Source organism: Cebus imitator, unplaced genomic scaffold, assembly GCF_001604975.1.
Source record: "Cebus imitator isolate Cc_AM_T3 unplaced genomic scaffold, Cebus_imitator-1.0 Scaffold8, whole genome shotgun sequence".
NCBI lineage: Eukaryota > Metazoa > Chordata > Mammalia > Primates > Cebidae > Cebus > Cebus imitator.
In genome coordinates, this window is record NW_016107323.1 from 7,311,265 (window position 1) to 7,329,683 (window position 18,419).

The 18,419-nt window shown below is 41.5% G+C and overlaps 1 protein-coding gene across 5 annotated transcripts in view; it reads left to right on the forward strand.

Moving 5' to 3' along the window:
• The window catches only part of ATP2A2 (ATPase sarcoplasmic/endoplasmic reticulum Ca2+ transporting 2), a 65,433-nt gene that overhangs the window by 9,230 nt on the left and 37,784 nt on the right, over positions 1-18,419 (forward strand). For all 5 annotated transcript variants that reach the window (XR_005202414.1, XR_001829120.2, XR_005202415.1 and 2 more), the window contains exons 4-5: positions 833-937; positions 5,649-5,787. Coding sequence is in view for 2 of the 5 variants with exons in the window: in XM_017541918.2 (XP_017397407.1) it covers positions 833-937; positions 5,649-5,787 (244 nt within the window). In the remaining 3 variants the exon portion in view is untranslated. The remainder of the gene's footprint in view (positions 1-832; positions 938-5,648; positions 5,788-18,419) is intronic.

Consider the following 18,419-nt stretch of genomic DNA (forward strand, 5'->3'; position numbering starts at 1 on the left):
TTTTTTTAAACCAAGTCCCACTCTGTCACCCAGGCGGGAGTGTGGTGGCATGATCTTGGCTCATTGCAACTTCCGCCTCCTAGGTTCAAGTGATTCTCTTGCCTCAGCCTCCCAAGTAGCTGGGATACAGGCATGCCACCATGCCTGGCTAATTTTTTTGTATTTTTAGTAGAGACGGGGTTTTGCCATGTTGACGGGGCTGGTCTGGAACTTCTGACCTCAGGTAATCTGCCTACCTCAGCCTCCCAAAGTGCTGGGATTACAGGTGTGAGCCACTGTGCACAGCCGAAATACAGTTTTGACTTCTAATAATTCTTATAAAGGAGACACAGCTGTTTGTTTATATAATTGTATTTTGCCACCATTTGTTTCTGGAGAAAGAAAATAGATTTTGTCTATCATAATCCTTTTAGTGCTAGCCACTTCTTTTTTTTTTTTTTTTTTTTTTTTGAGATAGAGTTTTGCTCTTGTTGGCCAGGCTGGAATGCAGTGGTGTGACCTCGGCTGACTGCAGCCTCGACCTCCTTAAGTTTAAGTGATTCTCCTGCTTCAGCCTCGTGAATAGCTGGGATTAAAGGTGCCTGCCACCACACCCAACTTATTTTTTGTATTTTTAGTAGAGACGGGGTTTCGCCATGTTGGGTATGCTGGTCTGGAACTCCTGACCTCAGGTGATCTGCTTGCCTCAGCCTCCCAAGTGCCGGGATTACAGGCAGGAGCCACCTCGCCCAGCCAGTGCTAGCCACTTTTTTAAAAAGCAACATTAAACCTAAAACAACATACATTCTAACATGTGCCATTTCTCTTCTAACATGTGCCATTTCTCTTCTAGGTTTTGGCTTGGTTTGAAGAAGGTGAAGAAACAATTACAGCCTTTGTAGAACCTTTTGTAATTTTACTCATATTAGTAGCCAATGCAATTGTGGGTGTATGGCAGGTAAGCAAAAATTCTTGTAGTGTAAAATTTCAGTAAGTTATTTAAGTGACTGGGGCTGTATTAATGTTTCTGTTATCTGTTTTTCCTGATAGGTTGAGTAAAAATATATCTGTGGGAAGCTTACGTGTATTTTCACTTTATTCCGTTAATTTTTTTTTTTTTGACACAGTCTCACTCTGTTGCCCAGGCTGGAGTGCAATGGCACAATCTCGGCTCACTACAACATCTGCCTCCCAGGTTCAGGTGGTTCTCATGCCTCAGCCTCCCAAGTAGCTGGGACTACAGGTACACACCACCACACCCAGCTCATTTTTGTATTTTCTTGGTAGAGAAAGTGTTTCACCATGTTGGCCAGGCTGGTCATAAGCTCCTGACCTCAAGTGATCCGCCCTCCTCAACCTCTCAAAGTGCTGGGATTACAGGCGTGAGCCACCATGCCTGGTCCATTAATTTAATTAATTGCAATTTTTTGACCTTATGCATATAAACTTTGCAGTTAAGATTGCTTATTCTTCACCGAGCGTGGTGACATGGGCCTGTAGTCTCAGCTACTCAGGAGGCTGAGGTACGAGGGTTGCTTGAGCCCAGGACAAGCCTGCAGTGAGCCATGATCATACCACTGCACTTCAATCCGGGCAACAGAGCCATACCCTGTCTCAAAAAAATTTATTCATCCTTTATGATAAGAAGAAGTTAAAATGGATGAGAGAAGCTGCTTAAGGAAATGAGAATGTGAGAACCAGCATCTGTCTTTATGTCTCTTAGTTGCTTCCTGTGACATACTTTATAAAAAGCTTCATGTCATTTTTGTTTTCCTTGGACTTTTTGGCAGGTTTAGCTATAAAATTTGTTTTGTTTCCCCTTCAGTGCATATTATAGGCTCTGAGACTTAAAATTCATGTTAAGTATTGATCTTTTAGGCATTTGGATTGAAGTAGACACATCTTTTTAAAATTTTGTTCCTTTGTTTTTTCATCTCTGTTAACCAGGCTGGTATGCAATGGCACAATCTTGGCTCATTGCAGCCTCTGCCACCTGGGTTCAAGTGATTCTCCTGCCTCAGCCTCCCAAGTAGCTGGGATTACAGGCACCTGATTCTATGCCTGGATAATTTTTGTATTTTTAGTAAAGATTGTGGTCTCACCGTCTTGGTCAGACTGGTCTTGAGCTCCTGACCTCATGATCCACCCGCCTCAGCATCCCAGAGTGCTAGGATTACCGGCATGGGCCGCTGCACCCAGCCATTTTTTTTTAGGAGACAATTTTGCTCTTGTTGCCCAGGCTGAAGTGCAGTGATGCAACCTTGGCTCACCACAACCTCCTCCTTCTGGGATCAAGCGATTCTCCTGTCTTCAGTCTCCCGAGTAGCTGGGATTACTGGTGATCACCACCATGCTCGGCTAATTTTTTGTATTTTTAGTAGAGACAGGGTTTCACCATGTTGGTCAGGCTGGTCTCAAACACCAGCCTCAGGTGATTCATCCACCTTGGCCTCCCAAAGTGCTAGGCTTACAGGTGTGAGCCACTGCATCCGGCCTGACACATCTTAAAAACATACTTAGTCCTGCTGAAATTGTAAACTTCTAATCTTTATCAATAAATGTTATGAGAAAGATGGCCTACTTAGAAATTTGTAATTGTGCTATATTCCTCTTCTCGTGTTTTTCTAAAAACGGTTGTATTTAGGCTGAGTGCCATGGCTCATGCCTGTGATCCCAGCACTTTGGGAGGCTGAGGCGGGGTGGATCACTTCAGGTCAGGAGTTTGAGACCAGCATGGCCAACATGGTGAAACCCTGTCTTTACTAAAAATACAGAAAATTAGCCAGGTGTGGTAGCATGCACTCCCAGCCACTTGGGAGACTGAGGCAGGCGAATAGCTTGAACCCGGGAGGCCAAGGTTGCATTGAACCAAGATCACGCCACTGCACTCCAGCTTGGGCAACAGAACTAGACTTTGTCTCAGGAAAAAACAAATGATTTGTCTGAATTTTTAAATAAAGAACATTCTTAAGTCTTTAGTATACTAAATGGTATAGCATCAATAGAGGGTTCTGGCCTTCTGAAAGTAAGGAAAATTATAATGACAGAATAAGGTAGTATGGGGGGCATATTATTTCTGACCAGCATCATCCAGGATGGCTTCTTGTTTTTTGTTTTTAATTTAAGACAGATTCTTGCTCTGTCACCCAGGCTGGAGTGCAGTGGCGTGATCTTGGCTCACTGCAACCTCCGCCTCGTGGGTTCAAGCAGTTCTTCTGCCTCCTCCTCCCAAGTAGCTGGGGCTACAGGTGTGTGCTACCACATGGCTAAATTTTTTGTATTTTTAGTAGAGACGGGATTTAACCTGGCTGATCTCGAACTCCTGACCTAATGATCCACCTGCCTCAGCCTCCCAAAATGTTGGGAGTACAGGTGTGAGCCACTGTGCCCAGGCTTTTTTTTTTGAGTCTCACTCTGTCATCTAGGCTGGAGTGCAGTGGTGTGATCTCTGCTCACTGCAACCTCCACCTCTGAACTCAAGCGATTCTCCCGCCTCAGTCTCCCAAGTAGCTGGGATTGTAGGTGTGTACCATCACACCCCAGCTTATTTTTTGTGTTTTTAGAAGAGACAGGGTTTCATCATGCTGGCCAGGCTGGTCTCAAACTCCCAACTTTGGGAGGCTCAGCCATAGCCTCCCAAAGTGCTGGGATTAGAGGCGGTGACAAGCAATTGGTAACTCTTCAGAAACGGAGTTTTGTGAGTGAAGGAGGCTGTGGGAGATTATTCCAGAGAGGGAGTGGCAGGAGCCAAAAGGTACCAAATGTGTTTGAGCCACTTTGGCTTATCGTTCGATAAGCCACTTTGCATTTGAGCAGAAGTAACTGGAAGGGTATGGAGGTTGTAAACTTTTAGAACTAGAGGAAACCTTAGAAGTTTTGTAATTTATATTTTTGTTCTGGTATGTCAGGTATATTTGTATTTTCTTGTTGACATTTTTTTTGGTGTATACTATCTAAATTTATGGTTATTCAGTTCCTTTCCCCACTCCCTACATTAAATATTATATTTGGTAGTGTGAATATAGGGAGGAGAGGGGAGTATATTTTCAGTCATTTTATTTTTTTTATTCAATAATTTTTTTTTATTGAGACAGTCTCCCTCTGTAGCCCAGGCTGGAGTGCAGTGGCATGATCTTGGCTCACTGCAACCTCCGCCTCCCAGGTCCCAGTTAAGCAATTCTCCTGCCTCAGCCTCCCGAGTAGCTGGTATTACAAGCACATACTACCATGCCCAGCTAATTTTTGTATTTTTAGTAGAGACGGGGTTTCACCATGTTGGCCAGGTTGGTCTTGAGCTTCTGACTTCATGATATGCCCACCTCCGCCTCCCAAAGTGCTGGGATTACAGGCATGAGCCACTGTGCCTGGCCTTTTTAGTGCTTTTAATTGTCATCTTTGTCCTCAGGGTCAGAGGTAATTTATCTTTTCTTTTCCCCACCAAGACAGCTTCACTCTGTTGCCCTGGCTGGGGTACAGTGCCACAATCACAAGTCACTGCAACCTCTGCCTCTTGGGCTTAGTGATCTTCCCACCTCAGCCTCCTGAGCAGCTGGGACTACAGGTGCTGTGCATCTGTAGTCCCAGCTGCTGAGTGGTATGGAAGTCTTGGACTCAAGCAATCCTCTTACCTTGGCCTTTCAAAAGTGCTGGGATTACAGGCATGAGCTACGGTGCTCACCTGATAATTTAAGTGAATGCAAAATACAGTACTCACGCTATATTCGTTTAACCTTGAGCAGCACAGTTAAGTTCCACCCAACATGATCTTGAAGAGTAAGAATATCTGATACGAGTTTGAAATTAACTTTATCATGTATTTCTCAAATTTAAGGTTTTTTATACTTTTTCAGGGGTATATACATCAAAAGTGAGGCACACATGTTACCAGCTGTCAGCTTTGTGTCATTTAACTCTCTTTAGGCTGGTTTGGTTGTACATCTTCTATTTTGAAATCTGGAAGAAAATTGCTGTGACTAACGGTTGACAGTTCATATATGATGTCGCGAGAAATACATAGCTTGAGACTGGCAGCGCTGTGATGAGAATCTATCCATTCATTGGTCTTTACCACTGGAGGGATAATTCTTAGGGTTGTGAGACATATTAATCACTCATAGCATTTACTGTGTGCCCAAAAACAATCTAAGCATGTTACATTTGACTTCTTATCCTCACAAGCCTTGAGGTAGGAACTGTTGGTGTCATTTTTAGAGACAGTAAATTTGTATGTTATGTAACCTTTCTACAGTCACATAGCTGTTAAGAGCCTATATTGAACCTGGGCAGCTTAGCCCAGACTATTAAACTGTACTACCTGTCATGAGACAGAACTGATTTTAAATGGTAGGGGGATTTGGCTAGAGGTGAAGGCTGTGTTTTGCAGTCTTAGGGACCGCAAAGTCTGTAATTGCTTTTCCTCATTGTTTTATCACCTTCCCTTAATTGAGGGTGCTTACTTTTCATTTTTAACATAAAATCACAAGTGCCCTTGTAAGGTAAGGTGTCTATTGCCTTAAGATATGAAGTGTTTAATACAAATGTTACTAGTGGACTTCTCTCTGTTTTTGTTTCTTTTTTTTTTTTTTTAACTTGAACACTTTATTCCTTGGGTTAGAAATAATTGCAGTGGCAGAAAGGTCTTTACTACTCTTCTGTTTTCTTTTATATAGGAACGAAATGCTGAAAATGCCATTGAAGCCCTTAAGGAATATGAACCTGAAATGGGCAAAGTGTATCGACAGGACAGAAAGAGTGTACAGCGGATTAAAGCTAAAGACATAGTTCCTGGTGATATTGTAGAAATTGCTGGTGAGTTGAGTTTGCCATTTTTCTTTCATTCTAGATTGTATTTCTGAATGTAGTCCTTTTCTCAAGGCTCATAATTATATTTAAAATAATTGTTTTCATGTAGCGGTTAACACATTTTAGTACCATTCATACAAATCCTGCATTTTCTAAAATTATTTTGAAGTGTTTTTGGCGGTTCTCTTCCTGTCGTTGATAAGGTTAAACAAGGTATTTTGAATTCTGCTTGTTTAAATACATTATAGAACACTAGTGCTAAAGAGGTAAAACTTAGTATTGATTTGACGATTAATTATAGTGAGCAGTTTGTAAGAATACTGGCTAGTGACGGCACAGTTTTTTCTATTTTGGTTCTTGGCACAAATGTTAAGTCATACCTACAACTATCTAATTGAATCTATGGTCAAGGGAAATTTTATGACTCTAAAAGCTATACTTAAAAATACATCTGTGTGGCCGGGTACAGAGGCTCACGCCTATAATCCCAGCACTTTGGGAGGCTGAGGCGGACAGCTCAGGAGGCCAAGCGATTGAGACCATCCTGACTAACATGGTGAAACCCTGTCTCTACTAAAAATACAAAAAAATTAGCTGGGCGTGGTGGTGCGCACCTGTAGTGCCCAGCTACTCAGAAGGCTGAGGCAGGAGAATTGCTTGAAACTGGAAAATTAAAGTTGCAATGAGCCAGGGTTGCGCCACTGCATTCCAGCCTGGCGGTAGAGCGAGACTCTGTCTCAAAAACAAACAAACAAACAAACAAAAAAAAAACTTCTGTGTTACACTGAGCCGGGGGTCTCTGCCTGAATTCCAGAGATCAGCTTCAAAGAATCTGTGAATCCACTGTGAGTCCAGAACTCTCCATAGACCTCCAAAGGGTCAGTCAGTATACTCCCTGCTCTAGATAAGTGCTGCATTTATTTTCTTTCTTTTTTTTTTGATATGGGAGTCTCACTGTGTTGCCCAGGCTGAGTGCAGTGTCATGATCTCAGCTCACTGCAATGTCCGCCTCCCAAGCTCAAATGATCCTCCTACTCTAGCCCTCCAAATGGGTGGGACCAGAGGTACATGCCACCACACTCGGCTAATTTTTATAATTTTTTGTGGAGGCGGGGTTTTGCTATGTTGCTCAGGCTAGTCTCAAACTCCTGAGACCAAGTGATTCTGCCTTGTCCTCCCAAAGTGCTGGGATTACAGGCGTGAGCCACCATGCCAAGCAGCCATATTTCTGACAGTCCAAAATCACAACACCACTGGGACCAACCAGGATAGTCTAGGTGGGTTGTTTGTTTTGGCTGTTTCATTTAAGAGTCATTACATATTGTTATTTAGATTATCTGGATTTTCACGCCCTTCTGAGTTAAGTATACTATTTACTTTGTTGTTATTTGTGAATTATCTCATAGTAATGCTTTTATACTGACTTGGAAAGGGTGTGCTTTGTCTTTATTGTCTTAGTCATTTTAATGAAAAGAATTTAAAGAGCTGCATCCCTTAACCCATGCTCTACAACTTTGGCCTGTGAAAGGAAATTGCCTTGTCATATTCTCTAATCCAGAAATTTTTGTAGTTCATCCAGAAAAAAAGGATAGAATTATATTTATGCCAGTAAGTCAATTATTTGGGTCTGTAAAGTGTTTATGTGTAAATGGTGTGTGTAAATGATTTAACAGCTTAAGTATATTGTTAATAAAAGTACAATGCAGAATGAAATGTTTTGACTATTGGATTTTTTAAAACTTTGTTTTGATGCAAATGTGAACATTTTATCACAGGTGTATTATTCTGTCAGTCTATATGCACACATTTTTGTATGAACTATTGGAGGGTATATTGCAGACATGATGCCCCTTTACTCCTAAATATGTTTGTTTTATAAAATCAAGAATGTTCTGTTATATAACCCCATTATGATTATCAGCATTTGGAAATTGATACAATAGTATATAAGATCTTATTCAGAATTTATCAGTTACCACTTTTTTTGGTGAGGGGAGGACAAGGTCTTGCTCTGTCACCCAGGCTGGAGTGCAATGGCACCATCATGGCTCACTGTAGCATTGACCTCCTGGGCTCAAGTGTGATTTTCCTACCTCAGCCTCCTGAGTAACTGGGATCACAGTCACAAGCCACTGCGCACCTGGCTCATTTTTGTATTTTTTGTAGAAATGGGTCTTGCCATGTTGCCCAGGTTGGTCTTTCAAACCCCTGGGCTCAGGCAGTCCTCCTGTCTCAGCCTCCCAAAGTGCTGAGATTACAGGTGTGAGCCCACTGCACCTGGCCCACTTTTTTTTTTAATAGTAAAAGATATTTGAGTTAGGGAATTCTGATGGTGATGAAGAAAATAGGTCAGAATGGGGAAGGCTGGAGATACAGGGAAGCTATTTTAGTAGTCTAGGCAAGAGAAAATGAGGACAGTAACATTAAGAATAATGAAGGAAAGATTTTTGAGTTCATGAATAGTAGCACTTAAGCAGGCGTGCACATCAGAATTATCTGGGGGCACTTTTTAAAAAAAAGTTTTTGTCAGGTCTCAACCTAGAATATTAACTCTGACTCTCCATTGGGTACAGAATTCTGGTCATGAGTAGTTTAAAAAGTGAGCCTCTGACTTAGATACAAAGCAGTAGGTTGTTGTTTTTTTTTTTTTGAGATGGAGTTTCGCTCTTGTTGCTCAGGCTGCAGTGCAGTGGTGCTATCTCAGCTCACCTCGCAACGTCTGCCTCCCGGGTTCAAGCAATTCTCCTGCCTCCGCCTCCTGAGTAGGTGGGATTACAGGCATGCACAACCATGCCCAGCTAATTTTGTAATTTTAGTAAAGATAGGGTTTCTCCATGTTGGTCAGGCTGGTCTCAAACTCCCGACCTCAGATAATCTGCCTGCCTCGGCCTCCGAAAGTGCTGGAATTACAGGTGTGAGCCACTGTGCCTAGCCTAAAGCAGCAGATTTCTTTCTTTTTTTTTTTTTTTTTTTTTTTTTTTTTTTTTTTTTTTTTTTTTTTTTTTTTTTTTTTTTTTTTTTTTTTTTTTTTTTTTTTTTCTTTTCTATCTCTCTCCCTCTATCCTTTCTCTCTCCTTTTTATTAATTTATTTATTTATAAACTTGGAGACAGGGGGGTCTTGCTCTCTTGTCCAAGCTAAAGTGGAGTTGTGTGATCGTGGCTCACTGCAACCTCGAACTCCTTGGCTTAAGGGATTCTCCTGCCTCAGCCTCCTGAGTAGCTGGTGATACAGGCATATAACACCCTGCCTTGCTTTTTTTTTTTTTTTTTTAATAAGTAAAAATGGCATTTTGCTTTGTTGCCCAGGCTGGTGTTGAACTCTGGGCTCAAGCAATCCTTCTGCCTTGGCCTTCTAAAATGTTGGAATTACAGGTGTGAGCCACTGTGCCTGGCCCAAAGCAATAGATAGGAGGGTGTGTACTGGTAGGATATAGAATCAAAGATACTGGCAAGATTTCTAGTTTACATGACTGGGTGTAATAGTTCTGTACTGCCTGTAGAAGGAAACACTGGAGGGAGATTGTTTTTCCACAAATAAGTGTGGTAGGTGCAGTTGTAGATGACATCACCTAAATATGTGTACAAGCTTCTGTTTGATTTTATTTAAGTTTTTAAAAAATAGAGACAGGGTCTTGCTATGTTGCCTAGGCTAGTCTCAAAATCCTGGCCTCAAATGATCCTCCTGCCTTGGCCTCCCAAAGTTCTGGGATTTACAGGGGTGAGCCACTGTACTCAGCCTTATTGGGCTAGTTTAGTATGTTGAGTTTACTTGAAGACTTAGAGAAATTACCCCCAAAGCGTTTATCCTTAGTTTGCATCAGTAGATGGCAATGGTAGACTGCTTCAGAGGAAACCATAACTCCAATACCACAAAGCACCATCCTTTTTGAATAAATAAACAAAAGCCAATGTCTCTTCAACGTTGGTGATTTTAGTTTCTCTTTTTCTCTGAATCCTGGTTTTTGCCAGTCCTTCCCATCTCCGTCAGGCACGCTAACCTAGTTCACTGTGAAAAACTTGGAATTCATCTTGGTTTGTTTCCCTCTCTTATTCTTTGGTTTGTCTCTAAGACCATTGATTCTGTCTCCAGAACACACTCGTGTTCGTGAACTCTGTTTCTTCAGTCAGCACACTAGTCCAGCCATCATCTCACACCGCAGCTGTCATCATCTCCTAGCTAGGCTCTGGCTTCCTTTGTTATCTTCCTCCAGTCTATTCTCCACACGAGTGCCAGAGTAGTTTCTTAAAGATTGTGTTATTTATTCATCTGCTAAAAACCCTTAAGGGACTTCCCCATTGCACTTAAAAGATGAAATTCTCTGACCTGATAAACTTGTATGTAGCTTGCTCCTGCTTCCTTCCATGATTTCATCTTTGCTGCTCCCTCATGCGGCAGACATCCAGGCCTCTTTTTCAGCTTTCAGTACCACCAAAGTTACCTTTTTATGGAAGGTTAGGCAAATTTTATAGAGTTTATTAATTTGCTCATTGCACAGATCTCATAGTGGTGAAGCTTTGGTTATTACCGTGACCTGTCTGGCTTTCTCATACTGAAATTTCATTCTCCATATTGTAGCATAGTTTTGTTGTTGCATTTGATAGTTTAGAAAGGACAAATAGGCCAGGCGCAGTGGGTCACGCCTGTAATCCCAGCACTTTGGGAGGCCAAGGGGGTGGATCACCTGAGGTCAGGAGTTTGAGACCAGCCTGGCCAACATGGTGACACCCCATCTCTATTAGAAAAAAAATTAAAAGTTTTAAAAAAAAAAGGCCAGGCATGGTGGCTCAAGCCTGTAATCCCAGCACTTTGGGAGGCCGAGGCGGGTGGATCACGAGGTCAAGAGATCGAGACCATCCTGGTCAACACGGTGACACCCCGTTTCTACTAAAAATACAAAAAATTAGCTGGGCATGGTGGCGCGTGCCTGTAATCCCAGCTACTCAGGAGGCTGAGGCAGGAGAATTGCCTGAACCCAGGAGGCGGAGGTTGCAGTGAGCCGAGATCACGCCATTGCACTCCAGCCTGGGTAAAAAGAGCGAAACTCCGTCCCAAAAAAAAAAAAAACAAAAGAAAGAAGGACAAATAATGTTTGATCTACAGTGTGTGTAACTAAAGATTTTCAGTCTAATGGAATTTTCCTTATTTATGTTGTAGTAAAATGTACATATTATAAAATCAGCCATTTTTACCATTTTTAAGTGTGCAGTTTTGTGGCATTAAGTACATTCACATTGTTTTGCATTCACATTGTTTTGGGACTGTTACCATCCAGAACTTTATCTTCCCCAACTGAAATGTACCCCTTAAACACTTAACTTCTTGTTCCCCTCTTCCCTGGCCCCTGGCAACCATTCCCTTTATTTGAATATTCAAAAGACAATGAATTTAATATTCAAAAAACCCTGAGTTTAAATCCCTTAGGTGAATATACCACTACTACCAAGCGTTGTACACATTTAAATCCATTTTCCTTTCACCTGTTTCTAAATCCTTCATGGATAGTGCTGATTTTGGTAGCTATTTACCACTTTTTTGTCCCACCTCTTCCCCCACGGTACGTATGGTAATTGCTAAAAGGCATATACATTAGCTGAACTTACTTCTGATTTCAAATTTCGTTCATAGAACACTTACGATAATGTTACAGCAGTCAGTATGACAGTTCTGTCCTTAAGATGCTCACTGGCTGGTAGTATGACAAAAGTTGTTAGTTGTTGTTGTTTTTGAGATGGAGTTTTGCTTTTGTTGCCCAGGCTGGGGTACAGTGGCGCGATCTTGACTCACTGCAACTTCTGCCTCCCGGGTTCAAGTGATTCCTGCCTAAGCCTCCTGAGTAGCTGGGATTATAGGCACACGCCCCCAAGCCCAGCTAATTTTTGTATTTTTGGTAGAGACAGGGTTTTACCATGTTGGCCAGGATGGTCTCGATCTCCTGACGACATAAGCCGCTGTGCCCAGCCACGCCTGGCTAATTTTTTTGCATTTTTAGTAGAGATGAGGTTTTGCCGTGTTGGACAGGCTCGTCTTGAACTCCTGGCCTCAAAGGAGCCACCTGCTTCAGCATCCCAAAGTGCTGGGATTATAGGCATGAGCCACTGCACCCAGCCTTCAATACAATTATTGAATGCCAAACTATTAGTATATTCAAGGTCTGTGTGATCCTCATTATCTAATTCCAGAATATTTTCATCACCCTCAAAAAAACCTATACCCATTAGCAGTTGTTGCCTATGTTTTCCTCCCACCAGTTCCTGACAACCACAGTTTATTATCTGTTTTTCTGGATATTGCATATAAATGGAATCAAATCTATGGCCCTTCGTGACTGATTCTCTTAGCATGGCATGTTATATTTCGTTCATGAAAATAGCAGGTATTTCATTCCTTATTATTGCTGAATAATGTTTATCCATTAGTTCATGGACATTTGGGTTATTTCTAGTTTTGTTCTATAATGAGTAATGAATAATGTCTCACAGAACCTATTTCCTTCTCTGAAGAATAAGAAAAAAAAAAGAATAATGCTATAATTTGTACATACATGCTTGTACCAATTTTTGTGTGAACGTACGTAGATTTTCTCTCTGTTAGGTGTATAACTAAGCTTGGAATAATTGGGGCCTATAGTGATTGTGGACATTAACATTTTGAGCAGCTACCGAACTGTTTTTCAAAATGGTGATGTTGTTTTACATTCCCACCAACAATGTATACAGGTTCTCGTTTTTCCACATCCTTGTCATTACACGTCACTGTCTGTTTAAAATTTTACCCATGAGGTAAGTATCTCATTGTGGTTTTGATGTGCATTTCCCTAATTTCCTAATGTTGTTGGGCTTATTTCCATGTGGCTGCTGTCCATCAGTGTGTTTTCTTTGGAGAAATGTCTATTTAAATCCTTTGCCCGTTTTAATTTGTCTTTAATGTTGAGGTGTAAGAATTCTTTACATATCCTGCCTTATGAGGTATGATTAGTAAAATTTTTTCTCCGTTCTGTAGGGTTTTTTTTCTTCACTTTCTTGACAGCATATTTTGTAACATAGAAGTTTTTAATTTGATAAAATCCACTTTCACATTGTTGTTGCTTGTGCTTCTGGTATGATATCTAAGAAACTGTTGCCTAATTGAAGGTCACAAAGATATTATATGTGGGCCAGGCATGGTGGCTCCTACCTATATGACTCCAGCACTTTAGGAGGCTGAGGCAGAAAAAAAGCACTTTTTTGAGACAGACTCTTGCTCTGTTGCCTAGGCTGGAGTCTGGAGTACAGTGGCACAATCTCAGCTCCATGAAACCTCCGCCTCCTGGGTGCAGATTCTCCTGCCTCAGCCTCCCGAGTAACTGGGATTACAGGCGCTTGCCACCACACTCAGCTAATACTTATATTTTTATTAGAGACGGACTTTTACCATGTTGGCCAGGCTGGTCTTGATGTCCTGACTTCAAGTGATCTGCCTGCCTTGGCCTCCCAAAGTGTTGGGATTGTAGGCATGAGCCACCATGCCCAGCCTAGGAAAAAGGCACTTTTTAATTAGCCAGGCAAGCTGATACAGACCTGTAGTCCCAGCTACTCAGGAGGCAGAGGCATGAAGATTACTTGAGCCCAAGAGTTGGAAGCTGCAGTGAGCTACTGTGATCCTGCCACTGAAAACCCTAGGCAACAAAGCAAGACCTTGTCTCAAAATAGCAACAACACAAACTGTGGTGTGAGATTGGAAGTCCAGCTTCTTTCTTTTTGCATGTGGATATCCAGTTGTCTCAGCACCATTTGTTAAAAAGACTTCTTCATTGGTTTGTCCTGTAACCCTTGTGAAAAAATAATTTACAAATGCAAGGATGTATTTCTAGACTCTTATTTATTTTTAACTCCACTGATCTCTGTCCTTAGGTCAATACCAAACTGTCTTGATAGCTAGCTGTAGTTTTGTATGAAGCTTGGAAATTGGGAACTTGGGAGTCTAACTTTGTTCTTTCAAGATAATTTTGGGTAGTCTGAGTTCCTTACATGTAAATTTTTAAGATTTGCTTGTCAATTTCTGCAAAAAGGCATGCTGGTATTTTCAGCAAGAATTGTGTTATATCTATAGATGAGTTTGGGGAATCATATTAACTCTTTCGATCCATGAGCATAGGATGTCTTTTCTTTTAAGGTCTATCATTTCTTTCAACACTAATTGTCAGTGTACAGGTCTTGTGCTTCTTAAGTATTATATTGGTTTTGGGGGGGAAATATTTGTAAATTTTTTTTTTTTGAGACGGAGTTACCGCTCCCAGCCGATATTTTTAATTGAAATAATTTTTTGTAATTTGAAATTGGCCTATTGGTGGTATTTATTTATTTATTTATTTATTTGAGACGGAGTTTCACTCTTGTTACCCAGGCTGGAGTGCAATGGTGCGATGTCGGCTCACCGCAACCTCTGCCTCCCAGGTTCAGGCAATTCTCCTGCCTCAACCTCCTGAGTAGCTGGGATTACGGGCACGCGCCACCATGCCCAGCTAATGTTTTGTATTTTTAGTAGAAACGGCGTTTCACCATGTTGACCAGGATGGTCTCGATCTCTTGACCTCGTGATCCACCCGCCTCGGCCTCCCAAAGTGCTGGGATTACAGGCTTGAGCCACCACACCTGGTGGTGGTATTTATTTTTAATTAAAATTTTTAGATTTGGCCGAGGGTGGGGGCTCATGCCAGTAATCCCAGTGCTTTGGGAGGCCGAGGTGGGCAGATCACGAGATCAGGAGTTCGAGACCAGCCTGATCAACATGGTGAAACCCTGTCTCTACTAAAAATAAAAAATTAGCTGGGCATGGTGGCATGCGCCCATAATCCCAGCTACTCAGGAGGCTGAGGCAGGAGAATCACTTGATCCCAGGAGGCGGAGATTGCAGTGAGCTGAGATCGCACCACTGCACTCCAGCCTGGGCGACAGAGCAAGACTCCATGTTCAAAAAAAAAAAATTAGATTCAAGGTACATGTAGTACAGGTTTGTTACATGGATATAGTGTGTGATGCTGAAGTTTGGGCTTCTGATCCTGTCATCCAGATAATGAATATAGTGTTTGACAGTTTTTCACTGCTTGCCCCTCTTTCTCTCCCACTTTTTGGAGTGCCCGGTGTTTACTGTTCCCATCTTTTTTATGGCTGTGTAGTGTTTAGCTCCCACTTATAAGTGAGAACATATGGTATTTGGTTTTCTGTTTCTATGTTAATTCACTTAGGTTAATGGCCTCTGGCTGCATTCATTTCGCTGTAAAGGACACGATTTCATTCTTTTGCATGGCTTTGTAGTATTCCATGGTGTATATATACCACATTTATTTTTGTGATGGGGTCTCACTCTATCGCCCAGGCTGGAGTGCAACGGTGCGATCTTGGCTCACTGCAACCTCTGCCTTCCAAGCTTAAGTCATCCTCCCACCTCAGCCTCCTTGTAGCTAGAACTGCAGGCACCCACCACACCCAACTAATTTTTGTATTTTTTGTAGAGACAAGGTCTCACCATGTTGCCCAGGCTGGCCTCGAATTCCTGGGCTCAAGTGATCCACCCTCCTTGGCCTCAGCCTCCCAAAGTGCTGAGATTATAGGTGTGAGACACCATACCTGGCCACAATTTATTTTTCCTTGGATATATACCCAGTAATGAGATTGCTGGGTTGAATGGTCATTCTGTTTTCAGTTTCTTGAGAAATCTCCAAACTGCTTTCCACAGGGGCTCAGCTAGTTTACATTCTCACCAGCAGTGTATAAGTTTTCTTTTTTGATGCAGGGTCTCGGTTTGTTCCCCAGGCTGGAATGCAGTGGCATGATTATGGCTCATTACAGCCGTGGCTTTCTAGGCTCTCGTGACCCTTCCACCTGAGCCTTCCAAGTAGCTGGGACTGTAGGCACTCACCAGTATAACAGGCTAATCTTTTAATTTTTTCATAGAGATGATGTCTCACTATGTTGCCCGAGCTAGTCTTGAATTCCTGGGTTCAAGTGATCCTCCCACCTCAGCTTCCCAAAATGCTGAGATTACAAGCGTGAGCCACCATGCCTAGCACTAACAGTCACTCTGACTGGGGTGAGATGGCATCTCATTGTGGTTTTGATTTGCATCTCTCTGACTAGTGATACTGAGTGTTTTTTTATGTTTGTTGACCACTTGATTGTTGTCTTTTGAGAAGTGTCTATTCATACCCTTTTCCCACTTTTCAACAGTGATACTTGGTGTTTTCTTGTGTGTGGATTTAAGTTCCTTATAGATTCTGGATATTAGTTCCTTCTTGAGTGCATAGTTTGCAAATATTTTCTCGCATTCTGTAGGTTATCAGTTTACTCTGTTAGTAGGTTTCTTCTGCTATGCAGAAACTCTTTCGTTTAACTAGGGCCCAGTTGTCAAGTTTTTTGTTGCATTTGCTTTTGAGGATTAGTCATAAATTCTTTGCGTAGGGCAGTGTTAAGAGAGTATTTCCTAGGTTTTTTCTAGGATATATTTACAGTTTGAGGTCTTACATTTAAGTCTTTAATCTGCCTTGAGTTAGGAATTCTTTTTTCAATTTCATTTTCAGATTGTTCTTTGCTAGCATGTAGAAATAACAATTGGTTTTTGTGTGTTGATCTTGCACTTTGCAATCTTGTGAACTCATTAGTTTTAATAGTTTCTTAGGGGCTCCTTAAGATTTTCTGTATGCAAGATCATGCATTTGCGAATGAAAATGTTTTTACTTCTTTCCAGTCTGGATGCCCTTTATTTCTTGCCTAATTGTGCTGGTTAGAATCTCCAATACAGTGTTGAAGTACCAAGAACAGACATCCTTGTCTTACTGATCTTAGGGGGAAAACATCCAGTTCTTGAATGTGAAATATGACATAGGTGTGGGTCTCACAGGTGGGTGCCCTTTATCATGTTGAGGAAGCCTAGTTATAATTTTAATATTAGGTTGTCAGTATGCTCTGTTGACCTTTCATGGTAAACTTATATCCTAATTAGAAATGATAGCTGGCTGGGTTACTAGGACCAGCAGGTCATTGAATTGGGTAAGATGTAATTCTAAGGCATTTACAATTACTATATGGAATATTTTGGAAAAGCATACCATGACTACGTAATCTGTGCCAGATAAATAGTCTTATTTTATTAAGACTATATATGTTGAGGCTTAGGGTTAGTAATCAAATTGACTGTGCAATTTAGCATTTAGCCCAATAATTCAGTTCTCTGAAAATTATAGAGTGAACTTCAATTCTGTATTTTTTCTTGTCATTTGAAGTTTTAACATAGCCTGAAAGGATAAATGGCATGAATTGTGCTTTTTAGACACGGTGACTTTTATGCTTTCATTTACATTATGAAGTTGGATGTGAAGGGGTCTTTCATTTGTATTGGAAAACTGGTGAATGTTATAAACTATTTTGAAGCTGAAAACAAAAACAGGTACTGACTTAACTATTTTGGTATTTGCAGAAAGGAACAGACCTTTCTGTAGTCATTGTTTGAAATGTAAGAGTCATCTCCTGACTATAAAATTCTTTGTCAGCTTTTGGAAGATATCTGGTAGGATGGTTCTGGGTGAACTTTCTGAAGACTAAACTGGAATACATGGTTCTTTGAGGGAAATATGGGGAGAGAGTTAGGGAAACTAATTTTTTTCTTTGTTTTGTTTTGTTTGTTTGTTTTGACACAGAGTTTTGCTCTCGCCCAGGCTGGAGTACAGTGGCGTGATCGCGACTCACTGAAACCTCTGCCTCCTGAGTTCAAGTGATTCTCCTGCCTCAGCCTCCCGAGTAGTGGGATTACAGGCACGCACCGCCACACCTAATTTTTGTATTTTTAGTAGAGACGGGCCTTCACCATCTTGACCAGGCTGGTCTCGAACTCCTGACCTCGTGATCCGCCTGCCTCGACCTCCCAAAGTGCTGGGATTACAGGCATGAGCCACCACGCCTAGTCAGGAAACTAAATTTTAGATGTTGCTATACCAGCTAATCATTCCAAAGAGAAATTGGGTAAGCATACTTAGCAAATGCTTATGTTAATCTTAAGTATCTAGAACACAGGAGCCAAATGAAATTGATATGGCAAATAAAAACATGGAGAAAATAACCCACACTTAGGCTGGGCTCAGTGGCTCACACCTGTAATCCCAGCACTTTGGAGGAGGCTAGTGCATGCAGATTGCTTGAGTCCAGGAGTTCAAAACCAGCCTGGGTAACATGGTAAAACTCCATCCCGACAAAAAAATACAAAAATTAGCTGGGCGTGGTGGCGTGCACCTGTGTAGTCCCAACTACTTGGAAAGCGGAGGTGGGAGGATCACCTGAGCCCAGGAGGTTGAGGCTACAGTGAGCCGAAATTATGCACCACTCTATCATGGGCAACAGAGGGAGACCCTGTCTCAAAAGGAAAATGACCCACATGTTCACAGCTTATGAAGCCACAGTAATTTTACATTATCTTAACACCAGGAAAATATTTCTCCAGATGGGTGGAAGCCAAAAGTGGTAAAGTTATACACAATCTTATAAGAAATGAAAATCATTGTTTTTAAGCTTTCTGTATTATCTGCTGACATTATGAAAGTGAATCAGGCTATAATAGCCTTAAGTCATTTGTTTTGTTTTGTTTTTTGTTTTTTTTTTTTTTTTAGTA